This window comes from Aythya ferina (assembly GCF_964211825.1).
Source record: "Aythya ferina genome assembly, chromosome: 4".
NCBI classification, from domain to species: domain Eukaryota; kingdom Metazoa; phylum Chordata; class Aves; order Anseriformes; family Anatidae; genus Aythya; species Aythya ferina.
Window position 1 is genome coordinate 585,193 of NC_140300.1, and position 23,268 is coordinate 608,460.

General features: G+C 57.8%; 1 protein-coding gene across 8 annotated transcripts in view; it reads left to right on the forward strand.

Moving 5' to 3' along the window:
* The window catches only part of DCTN1 (dynactin subunit 1), a 59,425-nt gene that overhangs the window by 8,005 nt on the left and 28,152 nt on the right, over nucleotides 1–23,268 (forward strand). For 5 of the 8 annotated variants that reach the window (XM_084516349.1, XM_084516344.1, XM_084516345.1 and 2 more), the window contains 4 exons: nucleotides 7,639–7,887; nucleotides 11,282–11,360; nucleotides 13,966–13,997; nucleotides 17,550–17,570. In XM_084516349.1, the coding sequence (XP_084372475.1) occupies nucleotides 7,660–7,887; nucleotides 11,282–11,360; nucleotides 13,966–13,997; nucleotides 17,550–17,570 (360 nt within the window). In that variant the 5' untranslated portion in view covers nucleotides 7,639–7,659. The remainder of the gene's footprint in view (nucleotides 1–7,638; nucleotides 7,888–11,281; nucleotides 11,361–13,965; nucleotides 13,998–17,549; nucleotides 17,571–23,268) is intronic. The other 3 variants (XM_084516350.1, XM_084516347.1, XM_084516351.1) reach the window with 1 other exon arrangement.

Below are 23,268 nucleotides of genomic sequence, written 5' to 3' on the forward strand. Positions count from 1 at the left end.
TCTGAGCTGTGCGTGGGTCCTGCACGACCAAAGCTGAGCCAGCCCTGCTGGGTGGGCTGGGTGACGGCTGTCCTGCTGGCTCTCGGTGGGCTGCATGAGGGTTTTTGGGGGTCCCTTCCACACACAGCCGGTGCCATCGTGTTCGTGACGCCCTTTGCCTCTGACCTCTGGCTTCCGAGCCCTGACCAGGTGAGGTCCAGCACGACTGCGGTGGGTGCCCCATGGGGGCAGCAGCAGCCGGGCACCCTGCGGGGCATCCCGCAGCCCCCCGCCCCTCACCGGTGAGGGCTCTGCCTCCCCACCACCGACCCCGCAGTCCCCCCGCCGTGCCGGGTGGCACAGCAGCACCCAACGCTGCAGGTACCAGCGGGTCCTCCCGTGTTCCAGCTGCCTCGGGGCACCTCTTGGATTGGGGGCTGGAGGCGCTGGAACCTGTGGTTGTGAATCCCATCACGGGAGCTTTCGGAGGCAGTCGCTGTGTTCCTGCTTTGCCTGAAACTTTTGATCTGCGTTGAGTGACACTTTGAGGCTCAGCGAGCCGTGTCTGCGTGCAGGGAGGTGTCCCCCCAGCCTGGCTTCGGGAAGGAACGCCGTGGATGCTCCCTGGGCTGTCCCCTGCGGTGCAGCCGGGTGCTGGAGCTGTCACGTTCGGATAAAGCACGGCAGTGACCCCAGTCGCGTTCGAATCCCAAGTTAAGTCACTTGAAATTACAGAGATTTTTCAGTGGCTAATCATCAGTATCGTTAAACAACGGAGGGAATTGTGCGTGGGCAGCTGGGGCGGTGGCAGTCGGCGGGTGGCTGGGGGCAGGGTGCCCGGCGGCTGCGCCCCCACTGCCCGATTGCCCCCCAGCCCATGCCTGCAGCTCATTGCTTGGCCACTGGTTTCTGTTTTAATTTAATTTAGTGGCTCGTTCACCCTTTTGGCCAATGCTGCATGGGAGCGATGGGCCTGAGCTGTCCTGAGCTGTCCTGAACCGTGCTGGTGCTTAAACAGCCTCCCTCAGGGCCCCCAGGGAGCCTGTCGGGGTGTGAGCCGCTTCTCTCTGCTCTCGTGTGTGTCTGCTGCAGCTCCTCCAGCCCCGAGGTCCCCCGCAGCTTTACTCGCCCATCGGCAGCACGATGCTCCAAAGCTCGGGTACCTGAAGCACTGGAGGGGCTGCTGGAGAGGCCGGCGTGGGGGCAGTGGGCACCTGGGGCTGAGGTTGAGGTGCTCGTGCTGCTGCCAGAGCCTCAGCACCGGCCCGGAGAGCTCTGCCTGCGTCCTTCAGGAGGAGCTCGGAGGGGAACCTGCACTGAAGAACCCAAGGAAGCTCTGGGCTGGGTGGGAAGCTGCCCTTTTGTGCAGTGTGGTACCCAGGTGATCGTCCCCCAGCTTCGTGGTGTTCCTCACCACCCCCTGCTCACCCCATGGATGGCTGGGGGCGGTCAGCCCCCGGAGCAAAGCTGTCGTGCACTACCTGCGCTCTCTGGATTTTGGGGAGATACCTGGGCTGTTTACCTTGGCCTGCTCAGCCTGAGGCCATGGTGAACGGCGAGCACTGACCCTCGCGTTGGAGCACTGCACCTTGTTCCCCTGGCTTACTTCGAGTTGTGAAGAAAAGCTAGAGAGCAGTCCTAAGGGCTTGAATATGTTAGGGGGCTTTTTCTGTGCCCTGCCATCTTTCCTAAACGTTAAGATTTGGAGAACACTTCCATTAAAATCACTGCTGGTTACCAAACGGACACAAATGGACCAAGACATGCGCTGAGTTGGCCAGGTAGCAGCATCAGGCTGACCTGCACAGCAGCAGCACGGCCCTGGAGCTCCCTGTGCTCGCCGAGGCTGTGTCTTGGTGTTGCATTTGGGAACGGAGGCTGAGGCTGGTGGCAGACGTGGCAGCACTCACAGCTAAGGGACCATCTGAGTGTGGGAGGCACTTTGGAGCGGAGGCAGCGCGGTGCCCCTCGGCCTGAGTTTTGGCACGGTGGGGTGAGTGAAGCTCCTCGAGCCCCGGGGGGATCCCACAGATCAAATCCTCTGGGGTGAGGGTCCGGGCGCTCCCTCTGCGCGTTGCTGTGGCCGCTCTGTGCTCCGTGGGCTCAGCCTCTGCCTTCAGCCCTGCTTGAGCGGGTGCTGAGCACCCTGGGGGCGGCTGTGCGGTGCTGGGGCTCCCCTTCTGCACGGCTCCTAGGAATGGGATCCCAGCCATTTAGGCTGGAAAACACCCTGAGATGGGCAGGTCCGTGAACCTCACACTGCCAAATCTCCCCTGAGCCATGTCCCCAAGCACCATGTCTGTGTGTCCTCTGAAGCCACCAGGGAGGCGCTGGGGCAGCCCTCGGGGGCACCAGCAGGTGGAGGAGCGCAGCGCTCGCGTGCTCCTGAAAGTGTTGGAGGAACGCGGCTCTCTCCCAGCCACCTCGAGTCTGCCCTTCTCACACCACCGGAGCTGCCTCAGCTCAGACCCTCTGGAAGGCCACAGTCACAAAAAGCTCTTCCATCGTGGCATCGATCTGGCAGTGGGAGGATTTACAACCACGGCTCCTGCACCACGGTTCAGCCCCACGTGAGCTGGGGGCCATCGGTCACTGCGCCCCTGGGCTGCCCCTGCCCTCCAGAGCCCCATCCGAGGCAGAGCCTGGTGCCAGGCAGTGACTTTAAGCCTCCATGTGCCAGCCCTTGGCTTGTACTCGTACCGATACACCTATAAAAAGGTTTCTTGGGTGCTCCGTGCATTGGGAAGTCCTGCTCTGAAAGCACCCGCAGCTCAGGGATCTTCCTCTCTGATCAGTCCTGTTGGTGCTGTTCTGTTCAGGATGGGTTTCGTATCGCTAGAAATCATCTTCCAGAGCCCCACAGATCGCAGCAGAGGAGCCCCTGAGCCTTTGAGGTGTGGTTTGTGCCGTGTGTGAGCCGAGGGGAGGCGGTGGGGCCAGGCAGCACCGGGCTTGGGCTTCAGCACAGCCGTGGAGCTGACGGGATGCTCTGCTGCGTTCCCAACCTGCCTGGGAGGGAGGGCGCAGCACAGGGACACTGGGAGGCCAGCGAGCTTCTGACCTGCTGCTTAAAAAGAAAGCTGAGTTGACAGAATTAAGAAGTTATTAAATTTTAAATTTGGGGCTGAAAAAAACGCGTGCCTACTTGTGCTAAGGTGAATTTCATTAACTTCTCTCTGTCAGCACCGGTGAGATCACAGCCGTGAGGAGACGTTAGCAGCTCGGTGCTTCCTGGAGGTGACGCATGCTGCGTGTTCCTAACGGGCTGCTGCGTTAATTAGAACGCCTAATGAGTGAGGTGTAAGCCGTGGGGCCGGCCTGTGTCCGTGCAGGTGGTGGGGAGTCGGGGGGCAGATGAAGGCAGGACCCTGTAGGTGCTGCTGTGGGGGCTGTCCCTGCGGGCTGGGGGCTGCCGGCATGCAGGAGGCTCCTGCTGGGGTCCTGCGCCCTCGGGGGCCGTGTCCTCCTGTGCCGGGGATGTGCCACCAAGCGCAGGCAGCCACTCTCCTGTCCTCACCTGGTGGCCTTTGCAGCTGCCCTGAGCCCCCGGCTGGGTGCGGGGAGCTGGGGGAGGTCACTGGAGGGGTCGGTACCTGCAGCTGGGGGGGCTGCTCCCAGCCTGGATGCCGGGCACAGCGCCCGACCCGGCCCTACAGCACCAGGGCACCTGCCCCAGTGTGTGCTGGAGCTGGGCAGGGTTCGGCACTCTGTGTGAGGAGGGTGAGCGTTACGGAGGGGAGCGGATGCCCAGGGCTGATCTTCCTTGGGTTTATGGGCCGGCTGCCCTGGGTGAGCTTCTGGTGCTCCAGGACAGGGACGCGGTGATGTGCCGGCAGCCAGTCACCTCCTGCCAGTTCTGAAGGGAGCTTCAGGTGCTTTACCTGCACGGCTGTGTGGTGAGGAAATACAAAGCCCTGCCGTCCCTACTGAGTTCTGGAAAATGCCAGAACTCACTTAAAACGACCCTTAACACGGGAACGCTACCTAAATTGGCAGATTTTTTTTTTTTTTCAGGATACTCAAGAGATTTACAATGGGTTCGCATAATCTTGTGTTTTGCTCTGGTGACATGAATTATTGTGGTCTGCCCGTTCATACAGCTACGAGCAGCCCTGCGCTGCGTCTCTGCTCAGAGCCAGGAAAACGGCACGTCCTGGAGCCTTCTGCATGCGTTTGGATTTTTCCACTTGCTTGACAGCAAAGCGGGGGCTTCCCAGTGCCAGGATGGTGTACCCAGCTTGCCAGGCGCTGATGTGCCCGAGCCCAAGTGGTTTGTTTTTTTTCCCATTGTTCCTTTTTGGCAAGGCCTGCCGGTAGCACCTCGCTGCTGCAGTAGCTGGTTGTAGCGGCAGCCTCGGGACGGCTTGGTGCAGGGCAGAGGTTTTATCTTGCACAGCCACTTGCTCCTCGTTGGCACCAAAAGGCGTCACGGTGGCAGAAAATCCACGCTGAGCATGCTGCGAGTGAGATGTGGCAGGGCTTTGGGGCTGGCGAGGCGATCCTCTCGTCCGGTCGTGCTGCCGAGCCCTAGTGGGGGTCTCTAGAGAGGCACTGGCAGAGAACAAAGATGTGCTGCTGCTTTTTTTCTTTTCTATTTTTTTCCCCATATGCATGTTTGCTGCATAATTGGTAAGACGGGCCCTGAAGAGCTTTTGGATCAGAAAAGAAAAAAGTCTTGTTCCCTGCAAAGTCCCAGATTTTCTTCCCTGGAGTGTTCATGCGGGGCCGAGGAGGAGCAGCAGCAGCAGCACGGCTGCGCCCAGCCCCGACCGTGCTCCCCGAGCCCCCCCTGCACCAGGGCACCCGGGCCTGGCCGCTCCGGGGGGGCTGCTGTGTTATGGAGCCGTGTTGCATCCGCCTGCTTCAAGGTCGTGCTTTTTGCTTTGGTTGCACCCTGGGGAGGGAAAACAACAAAGACTGAGCCCTGCCTCGGCCCTGGTGCTGGTGCCGTGCAGAACGCCCCCCAGGTGCCCACCAGACGCCCCCCAGGTGCCCGCCGTAAGCCCCCGAGACCAGGCGTGCTGTTGCAGAGGTGAAGTGATGGCCTCCTGCCCGTCTGGCTGCTGCCTCCCCGCAGGCTGACGCTGTAGAAAAAGTAAAAATTAAATGGTTTGGAAGCTGATTTGGTGGAAGCCTGGCAGGGTTGTTTCTGAGGGCTCCCTGGTGCTCATCTCGTCCTCGCGATGCGGCCAAGCGTGCTGCAGCTCCGCAGCTCCTGCTCTGCCTCCCCAAGGCCTCTCTGGGCTTCCCCCAGCTCTGGCCCCCCGCGTGGCCCTGGGTCCTGCCCTGCTGCCCCTTCTGCAAGGGTCTTGGTGTGGGTCCCCGGCGCAGACTGGGCTGGACCCGTGGAGTGCCACCAGTGGCTAAGAGCAGGCTGAGCGCTGCGGCTCGCAGAGGCTCTGCGGGGCCGGACCTGAGCTTCTGCAGGGAGGAAGAGCAACTTTCTGCCTTATGAGTTCAAGTAAGGCTGCGTGCGGCCCTTTAACTACTCAGGCCATTGATTGAATCGAGGGGTGATGGCACGGTGACGTTACAGTGCGGTGTTGTCAGTTTATAGTCTTGCTTACACATTTTCTCTGCACGTGTTCTGTTTCAAAAGCTTCCCCAGCCAACGCGCTGATGCGCAGACCTCCCGGCAGCGGCACAGGAGTCACTGCCCCAGCCTGGTGGCCGAGCTGTGCTGAGCCATGGGCAGCTCCGAGCCCTCGCGTGTGAGGTTTCCTGGACCCCTGGACGGGACCCACAGGTGTTGGGGAGGGCAGACAACAGCACGGCGGTGGTTGGTGTTCGTATATCGCTGAGCAGGAAGCTTTCCACTTAAATTGTGAATCTTGCTTGTCCTCCTCCAGGCCTGCTGTTTTCCCTGAGCATTGCTCTCATTTCTTGTAGCCAGTGGGACGCGGATTTTATGGCTCCAAGTGTTTTGCAGAACGTTGTTGCTGAATGATCCGACGTTTTGGCAGACATTCCTCTGAATGTGCAGCGTGCGTTTTTAGATTCGAGGTCTTGTTTGTTGTTCCTGCTAGAACTGATGAGTGATTTTCTTTGTATAAAAGAGATTTTGTGCTTTTGATTTCCGCCAATTGCAGTTGGATGGAAAGTGGAGCGGGGTTGCGTGGAAGCTGCTGTCACAGTTCCCGGTCTCAGCATGCCCTGAGCACCGCGGGGCCGTTCTGCGCTCAGAACCCGCGTGGCCGGCGTGCGAGGGGAGGTGAGGGGCTGCCGGATGGGCTGCCGACGGTGGTGGGTTTGGGCTGCTGCACATACAAAAAAGGCAGAAGCTTCAGAACGGTGTCAAGCTGCCGGGAGCCCTGCCTGTGCCCGGCGTTTGTCTGTGCCCCCGTCAGGCTGTGCTGCCCTGCTTGGCTGCCCCTCGGCTCGGGGGGAAGGGAACCTCCTGCTCCCTCCTCTGCCGCTTCGCATCTCTGTGTGCACTCGTCGGGACAGAGAGGGTGTTCGTAAGCCAAACCCAGCAGTAATCAAAACAAAATATCTTCTGCACGATAAATGGAGCCGTGGAGAAGCGGGTGATGTAAATGCTGAGATTTGCTTCATTTTGGGACCGGCGTGAGGACAGCCCCACGCTGTCACACCGAGCCGTGCAACTGAGCAAACGGTCAGTGTCCCCCTGCCTGCTGATTCCTATTTAAAAGTAGGAGCCTTTGGAGGGCTGTTTGCGGAGGGACAATTAGTACAGCACTAATTTTCAAACCACTAAAGCATGCAGTTAATTTAACTCTATGGCAATATAACGTAAACTTCATCAATTCACCCAGTCGTGTTTTAGAGGAGGGAGCCTCGGGCAATGGGGTCCCAATGCCTGTCTTGCCTGCCCCCCCTTATAAACTCCACTGAGGATGCAGAATTGAGGTAAGGCTGCGGGTCCCAGGCGCTGTAATGGAGTTCCTCCCCCTGTCCCTTATCGATGCAGTGATGGGGTTGGTCGATGTGCTTAATTTGGCCTGGCCAGAGAGGCGGCAAGCCTGATATCTGGGGGTGCAGAGTGATGTGTGCATGGCCGAGTGTTCCAGGTGGCAATGCCTCGAGCCGACCGTGTTTACTGGTGGGGTTTTCTGCCCAGCAGCGCTGTGACCTCGCAGTCCTGCAGGGAGCAGGACCCGGGTCAGTGGCAGGAGGCTGCAGGGCGCGTGGTCGAGGCGCAGGAAACGAAGCTGTTGGAGCTGCTCCACCACGGGGCTTTCTGTTCCTGAGTGTGCAGGGCAAGAGGCTGGGGAGCCCCAGGCAGCTGCCAGCGTAGTGAAAGCAGAGTGCAGCCAGCACCACGGAGGCAAATGAGACTTGTGCTAACATCAGCCCCTTAGCTCAGCTCTTTCCGGGGCTGCTCCACGATCCTCTACAAACTGCACAACGTGGGTGTGAGTGCAGTGGGCCTGCTGCGAGCTGACGAGCTGCAGTCGGGGTTCTGCTGCTGTCTGTGATGCCTGTGGGCAGCTGTAACAGAAGGGAGGGCATCTCGCCCGCACCCGAGGGCTGGTGCAGTGCGAGCAGGGACCGACCCTCGGCGTCGGGCACGGTGCTGGGGGGCACCGCGTGCTGGGAGCCCACCCCGGCAGGGAATGGGGCACTGGTGTCCAAGCCGCTGTTCTGTCTGGCTGCACTGGCCGTGTGTAACTGGCTGCTCTTCTCCTCTCTCTGCAGGCATCCAGCACCGGCCCCAGGATGAGCACGGAAGGCAGCAGCAAGCCCCTGAAGGTGGGCTCCAGAGTGGAAGTCATCGGGAAGGGGCACCGCGGTACTGTGGCCTATGTTGGTGCCACCCTGTTTGCCACGGGGAAGTGGGTCGGTGTCATCCTGGATGAAGCCAAGGGCAAGAACGATGGGACCGTGCAGGGCAGGAAATACTTCACCTGCGAGGAAAACCACGGCATCTTCGTGCGGCAGTCACAGGTACGCTTCTCCCGTGCACGTGTCCTGTGACAGCTTCTGCTTGCCAGGCTCATGTAGCTCCTGGATTTCTTGGTTGAACAGAGGAAAATGGCTCTTTGCACCTACTGATGGGAGAGTTGAAATGCTTTTCCTTCACTCCCAGGGAGCACAGTGTTTCTGGGACTCTGTCTTCCACTGTGCAAGGGAAAAAAGAACAGCTCCAGCCACAAACCCAGGCCTCGCCAGCAGGCAGTGCTGCTGCCAGAGCTGTGGCTCGTACTGGCCTGGTGCTCATCCCCTCTGCCCATCTCATTGAGCATCTCAGTTAGCCCAGCTTCTGCGGTTGTAGTGAAGTGTTTTCAGATGAGTCAGGTGAAGAAAATTTGAGTTCCAGGCAATGTGGGATGCTTTCACTTCACCTCTGAAACGAGGAGTACAAATCTGCCTGTTGTGTGCTGCCTCGGTGTGCTGCCAGCTCCGTTATCCCCAGTCAGGTTTGGGACCAGTGCCTGGGTGTTTGGTTGGTGAGCTCTCATTGTTCCTGTGCCCAGGTAGGAGCCAGCCATCTCGGCTGCGTGCAGACAAGTCTCTTCCCTTTTAACTTCTGTGCAGTCTCCACACAGCACGAGCACAGCGAGGTGGCACCGCTCTAGTCCCACAGGTGGCTGTGCTCCAAGCACGGTGTTGCAGCAGGAGACGCTCAGCTCCTTTCCTCCTTCCCTGAGTGCAAAACCATTGTTTGAAGCTTGGCTTGAAGCAGAGTGCTGAGCTCGTTTCCCCTTCCACGAACCCTCCTGCTGCACCAGGAGACGTGGTGGCTCCCTTCCAGGTCATTGGCAGTGGGTGACTGTGGAAATAGAGGGAAAATCAGCTGCTTTGGGAGAGGAGTCCTCAGCAGGACCCCCACATCCCCTGTCCCAGCCGTCAGTTCCTGTGCGGATGCAGGGGCACGGCGACAGCTCGCTGATGAGAAGTGAACCTTCTCCTGGCTGTTCTGGGACCCATGGGCCTGGCTTCCTTGCTCTGCCTCCCAGCCTAGCCTGCCAGCTAAATCTGGGACGTGGAAGCACCACGCTGCGGGACCCAGCCCGAGGGGAGCCACGTGCCGGTGCTGGCAGCGCCACCCGCCCCTCTGAGCCCGTGCTCGGTGTGGGAAGGTGAACCTGGAATCACAGAACCACAGGATATCCCGGGTTGGAAGGGGCCCACAAGGATCGAGTCCAACTCCTGGCGCCACACAGATCTACCCCAAAATTCAGACCATGAACTTGGCGAGCTCGGTCTCTGAGCAGCGTGTCCTGAGCGGGCTGTGAGCCCAGCACTTGGTGCCCGGTGCGGTGCGGGGCAGTGGCTCGGTTCCCTTCTGTTCCTCAGAGCCCTCCTCGTGCAGCACGGCGTCCCAGAGGAGTTCCAGCACGAGGGCTGGGCGAGCTGGCCCGTGCCAAGAGGGCTTATCCAGAACGGTCCCTTTGGTTTGGGGCATTAATTATTCAAGAACTGGTTTTAAGATGCAGATGGAAGATGGCAGGGTTCCCTTCAGTGGAGTTAGTGCTCTGCTCGTGCTCTCAGCTGTAAATCTGTCTGCTGCTTCCTCCCCTCATTCATTTCTGGTCTTTCCAGCGCAGCGGGTGGCTTTCCTGTGGTTACATGCAGTGCCAGACCTCTGGATGGCGATGATTTTTCTCAAGGAGAAAAACTAACATGTTTTTCTCATTGCTCATGGAGCAGACGGACTGCGGCCGTAAAAGCGCATCTTGGACACACGTAAAATGTTTTTAAGAAATTTCCAAGGTTAACTTTCTGTTCTCTCCACCTCAAAATACACCTCCAGAAAGGAGTGCTGGTGATGCCAGCATCAGCGAAGCCCAGCAGTGCTCCTGGTCTTTTGCTTTGCTCTGGAGTCTTGGCTTTAGGAACGTGCTCGTGGAAGGGCAGAGGCCCAAGGTACTGTCTGCTTCCTGCAGTGCCCCGGGAGGTGGATCCCGGGCCAGGTGTGGATGAGTTTCAGATAAAGTGCTGCACTTTGCTCGGGGAAGGATCGAGCCCACACCGTGCATCTGCTCCCTGCTGCTCTGTGTGGGGATGCACGTCCCGGTGGCACCCAGGAGCCCTGGGGCAACGATGGCCCCGTGCCCCTCGCTGTGCCCCCCCGTGGGGGCAGGATGGGCCCCAGGAGGGCTCCCTCCCCTCCCTCGTGGGGCTGCGGCAGTGCTGGGGGTGTCTGTGCCCACAGACGGTCCCTGTGCCTCTGGGACGGGCATCTCCAGCCGGGGGCTGGCTCGTTGGCCTCTGGCAGCCTCAGCATTGCACCCACCCGGGGCTTGGATGTGGCTCGTGGCTCTGAGTGTGCGTTGTTTTACATGGAAATGTCGCCGATTTTGGTGTCAGGTGGAGCTGCTTTTCTGCTCCTGCTTGGCAGAGGGGCTCAGCCTGGTCCTGCTTCTGCTGCACATCTCGTGTGTGTTGTGCTTCTGCTGCTCAGAGATCAGGCGTACCCAGCTGTGTCAGAGATGCACTTTCTGTGTGATTTCAGGGAAAACTTGCCTCTTCCTCGCTTCTTAAACCACGGGTTGAGTGTTCGCAGCACTGGTGCAGTTGTGATGATTCCTGTGGCACCAGCCTCTGTGCTTCTTCCCGTGTAACAGTATGACACTTGGGCATCCTCCAGAAAGGAAGCCGTGACTAGCAGGTGTACAGGATCTGATTGTTATTTTGGAATGTTATTTTTAAACTGAACTCCCGTGCTTAAGGCTTTTACGGAGCGCGTAGCTGCGGCAAATACCTGCCAGGAGCAATTCAGGTTGAGGAATGGTTTTGAGGAAGTGGCCTAATCCTTTCCGGTCTTGTGTTCTATGTTTGTGAAGCAGAAGTGTGTCCAGAAATAGATGACAGAGAAAACCCCAGATCCTCATCCCTTGATGCAGCTCGGACCTGGGGTGTTCCTGTCTGTGCCTCACGGGCTTCCAGGGTGGGAGCAAAACCAGCCCGACCCCACTGCTGGCTGCTCTGCAGCTCAGGAGTTGCTGTCTCAGAGAAAAGCAGTTCTTATGGTGGAGAAAGGTTTTAAAATAATTTTAAGACAAAAACATGATAAAAAAGAGCTTTCTGCCAAGTGCCAGTAACGTGACCTGGTCACCAGCCCGGGGGTGTGAGCGGATTGCTCCGGGGGTACCACGAAGCTGCTGTGGATCCTCTGGGTGGGTGAATCCCCAGCTTTGCCTTTTTCTTCCTGAAGTGAACACGCAGCTTTTACAGGGAGCCTGCGGGAAGGAGGATGGTCAAACATCAGACCTTGAGTAACCAAAATAAAAATCTGCACCAAAACCCTGAGGTCTCTGTACGAACCTGCAGCAGGGGGGGTTAGATGTGCACCCGTCCTCTTCTCTGCCCTAATGGCTGTTGTGCTCTGTTCCAGATCCAGGTGTTTGAAGATGGAGCTGATACCACGTCCCCAGAAACGCCGGACTCCGCTGCCCTGAAGGTCCCCAAGAGAGGTACGGGCACCGTGCTGCGCTGCGCGTCGTGCTCCCTGCCGAGCCTCCCTCTGCTCCCCGTCATGAGGCCGCTTCGTAATGGCCCCGTTCTGTTACCTCAGAGGCTGCTCTTATTTTTATTTTTTTTTCCTTCTTTTGTCAGGCTTGACTCCCTTTGAGGCTGGTTTTTGAGCAATTATTTAGCAGTACATTTAGGAATCCTAGGAGCTTTAGGGGGAAAAAGAAAACCCGTCTGATTGCTTGCAGACTGTCCAGGACAGGAAGCTGTGCGTGCCAAGCTGAGGATTCCTTGTGTGGAGCATTTGCTGAACACATGCTTAGCGATTCAGAGCAGGGTTGTTTCCTTTGTTGTTTTTTTCCTTTCCTGGCCAGTAGAAACCAAAATTTCCCTTTGTTCACAAACGAAACCCACCCTGCAGCCACATCAAGCGTGCCCAAAGGCACCCGAAGGGGACGATCGGCTCAGAAGGGGTGTTCCCAGCGGCTTCATTTGGTGTCCCTGGGGTGGAAGGGCAGTGAGCTGCCATTCACGTCTCTGGGCATCCCCCTGCCTCCTCCGGGGAGCCCCGAGCTGCAGCGGGGCCCTGGGGGTGCTGTGCCCCCACCTCTTGGTTCACCCCTGGTGTCGTTGTCCATCAGCACGTGCAGCTCAGCGGGGCGCTGGTAAAGCCAGCACTGGTGGTGGGGTGCGGGGCTTAATGTGAAAGAGGAAAACTCTTCTGCCTAGTACCCGGGTCTGAGTTGTGTTATTTTGCTCCAGAGTGCTGGAGAGCCCAGTCTGTTGCTCAGCTTCAGTCTGTTCTTTTTTTATCTGCTTGATGTTAACAGTAAATGAAAATATTCCCTAGCGTTTGTACGATCTTTTCACTGTTTGTCAGTTCAGACTTCCCAGCTGAAGGCTCGTTTTTTCTTGTTAAAATTCTGACCTCGTTTTGGATGAGGAGCTTGTGTGGAGCAGTGCAAACACTTTTGTCCCCACTTCTCCTGTAGGTCTGGGTTTTCTGAATTTACATTAATGGCCTTCACCTTTTTGAACACTGAACGTGCAAAAAGCTACACGGCTCCCAGAGCTGGGAGCCTGCTGTTGTTCTCGTCCCTGAGTTCCCGGGGGCTAGGCAGGAGGAACACCCCAGGAGACCCCCGTTGAAAGTCCCAAGAGCCAGGGAGTGGAGATGCTTTCAGGAGCACAGGATGGGCACAGACCAGACGTGTCGTGTGTCAGCTGCCTTGGGAGGAGGAACAAACGAACCTCGGGGTGTAGCTCTGTGGGTCAGCTCGAGCAGCCTTTAAATCGGGTGCCCCCTCGTTACGTGGAAGCTTTTCTGAGGCTTTGTGCCTTGTGCTGTAGGGTTGCTGGTTTCTTTTAAAACCTCTGGGGGAGACCAGCAGCAACTGCAGCACCCGGAGGTCTGTGGCTGCTTCCTCGCAGCACAGCGCTGGCTGTTCAGTGCTGCCTCCTCCGTTTCAGCACGCTCTGAGGCTTGGTGTCGCTGCCAGCAGCATTCACCGAGCTCCCTGCAGCGATGCTCTGGCCCTTTTCCCCCCGCTGCTGGTTCTTTCATTGAAATTCAAAGCGAGTGAAACACAGGCAGGTCACGTTGCACCTCCCCGCGTGCAGCACCAGCACCGTTGGTGCACCTTGCGCTGCCCGGAGCCCGCCGAGCGCTGCAGGAGGGGACAGGGGACAGGGGACGGGGCTGCCCTGGGGCTGCTGAGGGTTCGGTGCCGCTGCCGTCTGCAGCAGCTGCCCTGGAGGAGCTGCTCGGTGTGGTGCCAAGCAGGACGCGCTGCCGGCTGCGTGCCAGGGAGTTGCCATAGAGATGTCGGTGCCGGCTGCCGCAGCCGCGCTGCAGAACCTGGGGCAGCCTCAGCCCGGAGCCCGAGGCGTGGGGCAGGCAGCTCCTCTCCTCTGAGATGTGCCCCTGCTGTGCTGGGCCAGCAGCAACACCGAACGGGCAGCACTGAGCTCCGGGATGCAGCTGGGAGAGGAGGGGGCACCCCCTGCAGCTGTGAGCTGCTCGCAAGCCCATCGGGCACCCAGCAGTGCTGCAGAGGACACGGCTGGTTTGGAGGATGACCTCTGATGCTGCAGGGCTTTGGCTTTTGGCAGTGGGAAGCCCTCTGCTCAGTCAGGGCTGGGGCTGAGGATGCCCTCGGGGAAGTGACGTGTGGCTCCTGCAGCAGGGCAGGGCAGGGAGGCTCGGACGTGTCCCCGAACAGATGTTTGGGTGGCTGGGTTGCCATTTGTCCCCCGTAAGGGGATGTTCTGAGGGTGGCTCAAGGCTCTCTGCATTGCAGTAACTTCATGGGAGAAGGGAAGGGTACCGTGACCTAGTTCGAACGTGTCTGGTCCTTGGGCTCTTTCCTCAGACTGTCAGCAGGTCTAATGAGAGCCCCTGTTCCTACACGTTTATGCCCTGTTACACCACCTGGTTTATGCAGAGCTCTGTGGGCTCTGCCCCACTCCCACCTCTTTAAGATCTCATATAAATGTCCTTTTGGCGTGCCCCAGCTCTCGCTGGACTGCAGACACTTGGTATGCGGGTCAGGCCCGAGGGCACTGCTGTGCCAGAGCTGATGGTTTTGTTTCTGTTTTTCTTTACAGATTCCCTGGAAGCTGCCAAAGCCAGCAAACTGGTGAGTGCTGAGCCCGTAACGCTGCAGGCTGCTGAAATACATTCACTTTGCAGCACGTGATCAGTGGGAGAGGCAGACTCACACATTCCCCTCCAGTGTTTTTCCTTCCGCTAACTTTTATCACCTCTCGAAAAGCTCCATTTTTCAACCCTGCAGGAAAAGTGCACGGAGCTGCACACACAACGTGCCAAACGGGCAGCTTTTCCACCCTGTCTCCTATTAGCCCTTTTCCATTTTTTGCTGTAAAAGTGCCAGTGACAGAGTGCATTTCTCCTGAAACCCATGGGAAATGAGGCTGTATAAGAAGCAATCTCTCAACTAACCATGAGAAACCAGTAAGCTGTAGAGGAACACACTCCCAGCACAGTTGTTGATGTCACACACTTAAAGCTAAGTTCAATCAGCATTGCAACACGCACGTCCTGCACGCTTCTTGGCTGTGATCCTTAAAAAAAAAAAAAAAAAAAAAAAACACAACAAACCAGACCAGAAAAGCACCCGTACACCCTGCAGGAAGTGTGCTCCTCAGGATATGGGAAATAAGCGCTCTGTGGCTTCTGTGGGGCTTGCAGAGGAACTGTGTGTTTACTTCTGAGCAGCCAGGAATCTCGATGGCTCTTGAGGCATTCACGGGTACGTGCTGTATGCAGACATGTGCCATGTGCTCCATCAGGGACAGGAATTGGAGCAGGTACCTGTTCTACAAATGCTTCTGCCCCCCAGACAAGCTCAGACAGTTTTTTAAGCGTGAAATCACAAAAATGGCCACGCGTGCCTGCAGGTACTGAGAAAGCTGTGGTGGTGCTGGGGGGGATGGTGGCTTTGCTCTGTGCACACTTCAGAAGAAAGGTGGGATTCCCTGGGGCCCAGCTGGCCCCTCCTGCCGTGGGCAGCTGTGCAGGGAAAGCAGCTCCTTGATCTGAAAGCAGATCACGGGCTCTGTGGTACCCATGACAGCCAGGAGCAGGAGGCATTTCCCCACGGCAGGCAGAGCCGTGCTCCAGGTCGGGGTCAGCCTGCACCACGGTGGGATGTGGGCACGGGACCCACATGTGGAGGGGCTCCAGGGGCTCAGCACCCTCACGGGCCTGGAGGCAGAGCCTCGCTCATGCTCTGAGTCAAACAGACCCCAGAGTAGAGGGTGGAGAGGAAATTCCCACCCCACACCTCGTATTTAAGGGATTTGGGGGATTTTGTAGGGTTACCTCCTCTGCTGACCAGGGCTCCCCTTACCTGCTGGTGTGTCCTGGTGGATTGGTCCCTTCCGCTGCAGGGCCCTGCACTGGTGGCAACTTCTCCCCCTTGTGTCCTGTGCCTGTGATGACATCCCAGTCCTGGGTTAATTACATACTGCAATTAGTGCGAGGGTTGCTAGGTGAAGCTGTGTGCTGTAAAGGTCAGCCCAGACTGTGGTTCCTCAGAATAAAGGCTGCCAGAGGGAGTTGTGGGGTGCTGGAAGAGAGGTTTTAAAATTGTTTCAGAATGTTTGTAATAAGAGACAGATATAATATTTACAAATGGGGGAAAAATGTAGCATTCATGAAATCAGGATGCTAAAATAGTAATTGCTCTGCAACTGCTCTGCCTAAGAAGGCTGCAGGAAAGGAGCTGAACTGACAGGGTTTGCTCCCAGGTTTAAAACCCCCCGATTAGATACCTGGTGGTGCCCCCTGCTTTAAGCATCTGTTTTTTTTTTCTATGTAAGAGAGAATTTGGTGCTGGCTGTGTTGGAGGCAGGGCACTCAGGTAGGTGGAGCTCTGTGCTATTGGGGGCTGCAGGTGCTGCTGTGCCGTGGGGCAGCCGGCCGAGCTTTTTGGTGTGGAAAAACTCTTCTAAATAACTCCCTGCTGCCTTTGAGGTGCTGCCCTGGCACAGCAGGCTCCCAGCATAACCCAAATGATGTCCTGGAGAGGTGGAGAGGAGGAGCACCCCCAGCACCCTGCCCCTGCACCCCGATGTCCTTGTAGTGAGGGCCCCAACGCTGGGTGCCGGTCCCAAGGCACAGGAGTGCTTCCCATTTCACTGTCCCTTCCTGGCACAGCTGGGTTCTCCCCTCCCTTGTTTGTGTTCCAGCTCCGCTCCTGAGGGCAGGCGGCAGGATGTGCGCATCTTCTGTCCCCAGCCTGTCCCCCTGGCGAGTTTGGCAACGTGCTGAGTGTGCTCAGGTCGCCTTGGTGGTGCCTTGAGCAGCGCTTTGGTGTCCAGGCCCTGGTGTTAGATACCTCAGTGAGGCTGGGAGCAGCATCAGCAGAAAAAAAAATCAAGGCTGGGAGAGCTTTGCTGGGCTGGGAGCTGGCCACAAAGGGTGGCTAGCAGATGAGGCTGGCCCTTGCTGCAGGGCAGCCCCCACAGTGCCACGGACACAGAAGCAATATAAAAAAAAGGTAAATTCTAGCATTTGTGAGAAGGTGCAGGGATCCACCGAGCTCGAACCCAGTTCGCCTGAGCTCGTGGCATCGCTTCGGAGCTCTCCTCACCACAGCAAAGCACCGCAGTGGAGCGGGGCACAGCACGGCCTCGGGGGGCTCAGTGCAGGCTGGGTGCCTGCAGGAGGGCGATGCTGGGGACCCCGCTGTGCTCCCACTGCTGTCCCCGTGCCTTCTGTCCCGCAGGGCCTGCGCCCCTCTCCTAATTCGCTCCGGCACGTCCCGCATCAAAAGCCCGGTGGCATCAAAACCTGGTGACACCAAAATCCCGGTGCTCTGTGCTCACAGCACTGCCCGAGCAGCGTTTCCAGCCGCGCTGTGTGGCTGCAGTGCTGTGAATTTTGGATGGAGCACGCGGAGGGGGCCCCGACCTGTGGGGACGGGGCAGGCGGAGCAGCCCCCAGCACTGGGCAGCACGCTGCCTGAGCACTGCCACCAGGGGAACTTGTCCGTGGGGGCAGCAGCCCAGGGGGGCTTTGCCTCTGTGTGATTGAGCTGTGCTTCAACACAAAGTGCTGTGTAACAGTAAATTGTAAGCGTGTCCCGAGGCATAGTTGCTGGGTTTAGTTCCTCTTCAATAGCTGCAAATGTACCCAAGAAAAGCGAGCAGAAAGCAGCCGGGCACAGCACCACCTGCCCTCTGCAGGGGCTGATCCAAGGTGGGCCAGAGCAGGAGGCGAGCATCGAGCATCGCAGGAGCTGGGTTTGGGGTGGGCTGTCCCCGGTGTTAGCTCGTTGCAAGTGCTGCCGGCTGCCATCAAGTGAATGAACTTTTCTTCCTTTGTGCCCTGGCACTTAGAAAGACTTTGTGCTGGAGGGATTTGGAGGCTGGACCAGTGAGTGGAGTGAAGGCAGTGAGTCAGTAAATCGGGTGGCTGAGAACAAGCCCCGCTGTCTACGTCCCTGTTAAGCCACCTCACGTTTGTTTAAATGTCTGAATGTATTTCCCTCCTTTCTGACAGTACGTGTTTTTGCAGCCTGGTGAATTCATTGGGAAATGTACTCTTTTGTGAAGAACTAGCTCTAAAACTTGTGGTATTTGAGCAGAGAGCAAACCGTTCTTATCAGGGCTGTGTGTGTGATGTGAGCTCTAACTTTCTAACCTTTTGTTTCCTCTTCATGCAGCGTGGAGTGAAACCTAAAAAGGTGGTGCGTTTTTTTGCCAATTAGCCTGCATGTTGCAGTCTCCTGGCCGCATGAAACGCCCTCTGGTGCATCCCAGTCCATCGTCACTCATTGCTGTGCCCCCATCGTCCACTTGCATGTTTGCTCATTGCATGCGCTCCCCTCTCCAGCCCCCAGCCTACCCAGAGGTAAATGCAGCGACTGCCTCTGAGCTGGATCACTGCGTGGTGGGGGAGTTCACGTTACCGTGTCTCTGCCCCGTCACTGCCCCAGGGAGGTGCAGAGGTCAGAAGCCAAGCTTTTAGCTTTAAGCACAGTTGTGAGCACTTTCTGCTAATGAGTTAATTGCAGCTGGGCCTTGAAGGCAGCACGTGGTGCTGGTCGCTGGTACCTGTGGGCTGTGCCCAGCATCGCTCCCGACGTGTCTGTGCCTAGGTTTTACATCAAGGGACGTTAAATTTTAGGCAATGAAGTGAGCACACACATTGCTGCTCCCATGTGAACGATGGCTGACACTCACCTTGGCTTTTGCTTTCTTCTGCCTTCTCTTTCCTCTAAGTGGCATTATAACGTGGGGCATGTTCCCCTGCGTACGGGGGCTGTCAGCACCAGCTGCATGCCAAGTGCTCTGTGCGCTGTGGGGAGCATGAGCTGTGCTCCCTGGCGCTTACTGTCTTCAGTGGGAACATTTAAAACATGACAGATGAATTTTGGTAACCCACTGTGTTATCACAGGGCCATCATGTGGCCCTTTTCTGATCAATACATAGCAGCACGGGGTGATGCTGCGCTCCGGGGCAGGTCTGACGTGTAGCTGGGTGCTGGTGAAGCAAGGAGCTCCCACGGGAGTTTGGGAGAGGTACCACACGGCTCTGAAATATGTCTGGGGACTTGCAGACAAGTCACCGTTTTGCTTAGCTGTGTTACTGCCTTCCCCTTGGGACGTGGCTCCCCGTGCTGCCTCCAGGTAAGAACACCCCACACCCGTGTGCTTATAGCACAAACCAGAGCAAAAAGCCTTTGGGATCCCTTATGGCCAAAATGACCTACAGCTGCACAGGCCTTGGCAGGGAGTGACCATTTCCCAGGGGCTGCTTGGGGAATATTTTCTTTTGCCAGGGAAATCTTACTGAGCAAACAGCAGCGCTCAGGGACCTGGGTGAGCAGCAGCGAGTGGACGCTGGAACCATACCTGCTTAGTCCTCTGCGTGCAGGACGCCCGTCAGGGGTCTCGACCATGGATCTTTAGTTCCCAGCCGCTTCCATTCGGATTTTGGGGTGCAGAGGTGATCCAAACAGCAGCACTGCTCCTCCTTCGGAAGGTCCATGGATGAGGGGCAGCGCAGAGCTGCAGGGAGGAGCCACAGAGGGGTGGCTGGGAGGGTGGCTACCGGGTGGCCTCCGTCTCCAGCCCCTTCCACGGCCTCTGTCCAAATCCCCTGCCCGTATCGGGGCTGGGCAGGCGTGCACGCACTCCTCCTGCTCGTCCAGTCCCGCTGCCTCTGCCCCTTGCTGGTTTGCACGTGGTTTGTGCTCGTACCCAGCTCTTTTCCGTGCCTCTGCCGATGGGAAGGACTTGTCTGGGAAGGACCCGTCTGGAATGCTTTGTTTCTTTATTTTCCAGCCCCCCTTTCCCTGGGTTTTCCGGGCAGTTGGGCTGCTTGTGGGTTGTCGTACGTACGCTGCCATCTGCTCAGAGCTTTGGCTGTGCTGCCTTTAGAAGTGGTTGTGTGCTAGCAGCTGTCCGGAGAGCTCTCCTGGCTAGCGTTGCGTGGAGGTGGGCTCAGGCAGGTACGTCACAGCTTTCTGCAGAGGGACAGACCCGTGCCGTGTTTTTTCTGATGTCACCTGAGAATTTAATTTTTTCAGACAAAAGCCTCTAATAAACTTGTCAGCTCTCCACCCCCCTCCCCTGCAGCTCTTGACATTGCACAACTGCATGAAAACTGTGGTCCAGTTGGTATGATTGTAAAATAACTAAAGTTATTAGCAGGTAAATCCTTAGTCATGAGATTAAGGTAGCTCTTTGCATGTTAAATATAGACTTAATCGTATTAAAAGCTGCTGCTTGCTGCTTTGTTGTGCCAGATGGTCCTCATCCTCCGAGCTACTGTCCCCCTCTCTGTGTGTTCCCTTTGCCTTGGTCTTGCTGCTCTTTTGGTGTCGGTCGGGGGGATTCTTGTCCCGGGGGTGCTGCGAAGGCGCCGGGGAGCTCCCCCCTCGCATGGGCAGCAGCCACACATCCCTTGCTCGAGCTGCTGGGGCTGTTCCTGGCATCCCCTCCACATCCTCAGCAGAGATTGCTCTGCCAAAACCGCCGCTGTGCTGGGCGGGAGGAGCCCCCCGGTGCCTGCTTTGGAAGCAGTACAAGTGTTCCTCTCCTGATTCTCAGAGTGAAGTGAGTTTGGTGCTACCCCAGCTGGCGTTTCGCTGAGGGTGCAGTCAGGTCAGCGGTGTTGTTCCCCCTCTTGCCAAAATGCCAGGCGTCACTGCTGGGTCACCTTCCAGTGACCGGCAGCGCTGGGTCCTGTGGCGTGATGCAGCTGGGGCGCTCCTGCCCGGGGCAGCGGTGTGATGAGGGCGCTTAGGGCTGCACGGAAGGGCTGTGCAGATCCTCTCCCTGAAGATAAATCTTAAGGAGTACGAAGTGCACACGAATCGTGTTTTACTCAGGGGTGCACGAGCTGCTGGTGTGTGGGAGCACAGCTGGGTGCTGCCCTCCCTGCGTGCCCATCCCTGGGCCTCTGCTCTGCCCTTTGCTCCTGTGCACTGTGGCCATTCCCCTGGGGGTTCCAGCACAGCCCCGGGTCCTGCCCTGCAGCTGTCCTGGGGCTGGGGGCAGGAATCTGGAGGCCCCTTTGCCTGCTTGGTGTTAATGCAGCTGCTGATGGGGTGCCCCAAGGATGCTGCTGCGTTCCTCCGTTCATGGCTTTACGCCATGGGCTCGGCCATGCTCGTGAGGATATTGTGGTAGGGTGGCAGTGTCCGAACACAACACGCTGCTGCCTTCTCTGCTGGCTGAGTCCTGGCTGTTGTGTGTCCTACCTGCTCACGTGCAGTCCGTCTGCTTTCTGCTCCCTGGCCCCATCACAGCCAGCGCTGCAGTGCCGGCTGCGTGGTGGTGGCTGAGCTGTGCCCCCGCTGGCAGCAGGACGAGCCATGCGCACATTCTGGGCTCAACGGGCAGCAGCTCCTGGGTGAAACACTCCAAAAGGTGTGCCCAACGCTGCTGGGTCTGGGCCCTGCAGAGCACTGGGCACGGAGGTCCCGGGTCAGGCAGAGCAGGGAGCAAGTTCTCAGCTGGTCCCATGGGCGCGCTGCTGGTGGCGACTGCTGCAGGCGTGGATGAAGCGAGCCCTTCCCTGCAGTGGGAGCACACTTGGTGCTGTGCCCCGTATGCCTCGGCCAGGTGCTGATGATGATAGCTATTTTCCATCGTGCCGTCGAGCCGCAGCTCACCCATCCTGTACCAGCGTGATGCGGGCTTTTCAGACAGGCGTTGTTCCCATTCTGGTAGCACTCCTGTCCCCTTCACCATTCCAGGTGGCATTCGGTGTGCTGGAGCTGGATTTTAAGTGTTTTGTTCTGAGCCGAGTACAACAGATCTGCAGTGAGCTTCATCTCCTGCTCTGCTGTGTGCTTGCTCTGGTTCTGCTGCCCCCTGTGCTCCTGCCTCAGCTCACAGCCCCCGGTGCTCGCAGCCCCCGGTGCTCGCAGCCACCTCTCCGCTGGGGCAGCAGATGGCTGCTGCCAGCCTGGAGAGGGCACGGGGCGCTCCGCTTCCAGATGGCTTCTTTTTAAAGAAGAGGGGCCAGCGCAAGCCCTGTTAATCCTTTAAAGGAAAGAGTAATCCGATTACCTCATAAAGCGTGCCTCACATCTGAGCTGCTGGGAACGTGTCCTACAAAAGGCTCTCGGCGGAGCTGGTGCCGGTGCCTGCACCGCTCCTGCCCAGGAGCCCTGCCGGGGTCGTTCACGGGGACGTGCGAGGCCCGTGGGGTGCCGGGTCGGTTATTTGGCTGCTAGCAAAGGAAGGGCCAGCGCACAGAGCTGAGCAGCGTCTGGCGCCACAAGCTGGTCACACCACGGAAAGGAGCTGAAGGTAGCACGAGCTGGGCCGGCTCCAGAACCGAGATAAGAGTCAGCAATCTTATTACCTGCGGTGGTGCGAGGAGCTCCCTGCTAATCTGCACGGCTCTCGTCTAAATAACTGCTCTGGGATATTGCTGAGTGGTTTCTAAAGGGCAGCTCTGAGGCATCGAGCATCGTTCTTTTCAGCTGTGAAGTTGTGTTTTATTACCTCCTCCTCCTGCTTATGAGGGCAGCTGTGGAAGTGTGGCCAGCTCCGTGCTGGATGGAGAAGAAATGTATGGAGTCTGGGATTTGCATTAGGAGAGGGGTTGATTCATGAGAGCAGCTCCTGGCTCCCCCCCTCACTGTAACTCCTTAATTCTCTGAAGGTTAAATCTGCGTAAGCTTTCATGTGACTCCGACAGCAATGTATATGGCACTTTGTTCACCAAGGGGCTTACAGCCACGAATGAAGGATGCTTTTGTCTGAGAACACTTAACGGGTGTTTGGGCCCCCTGCCTGGAGGCAAACAGTTGGTGGGGACTGCGAGATGGAGGAGATGGAGGCAGCCTCTGGCCTCTGCCCCCCTGGGGCACCCGGCGAGGGGCTGCCCTGGAGCAGCTGCTTCGTGCCTCCCCGTAACTTAAAAGCCATCTCTGTACAAAATCAACTCCTGATCCAAAGCAAATTTTGCTGTGACACACTCAAGCTAATGGAACTCTGTGGTTCTCCATGAACACGTGCTGTCAGTGCTCTGAGAGCTGCCGTTTGGGAAGCCTCGAGCTGCTGCCTGCACCCGCTGGGAGCCTGGCCCTGGCTCTGCAAGGTGTCCGTGCTGTTTGCTACCTGTTACCCTCTGCAGGAGCTCCACGGCCAGATAGAGGGAACCCAAAGGCCCTTTGCCTTGGGTGCTGGGTGTGTCCCATCCCGAGAATGGTTTCTGTAGACACTGAAGTGTCTGATTTGGCGGCTCATAGAACGGTTTGGGCCAGAAGGGACCTTTAAAGATAAGCAGCTCACTTTGTGGACTGATGGGCTGACTGTGCTGACCCAGGATGAGCTGTTTTGGTTGGCCCTGAAGAGTCGTCATCAAAACTGAAGAGGAGGGAGGTGGCAGGGCAGGTGCCCCAGCCTTGTACTGGGGGCTGGGAGCTGGTGACCTGCCTCATCCTCAGCACCGCTTGGAGCTTGGAGACCCCCACCTGCCAAGGACGGAGCCCAGCCCCGAGCCTGTGACCTTCCCCGGTGGAGGAGAGATGCTGCCTGAAGGGGAAATGCCAAGGAGGGCACATCCAGACTGGCCAGGAGCCCCAAAATTGCTGACATTTATCTTACCGAGGAGTTGCAGCTCAACTGCCTGGGGGCTGGTGAAAGCCCACCTGTGCTCGGGGGAGGTTAAATGATGCAGAAGGAGAAGTAACTCGCAGATGGACCACAGCTTGCAGGTGCTTGTCCCTGAGCTGCCAGGGTAGCTGCCCGCTCCCTTGTGAAGCTCCACAGCAGAGACTGAAGGCCCCTCACCCTGCCCAGCCGCTCCCAGCAGTGAGCTCAAGGACCCAGGGCTGCTCCGGCAGAAGGACACAACAACCACGAGTGCTACAGAACATCAGGGCTGTGAAATGTGGGCAGCTGGGCTCCTGGGACCAG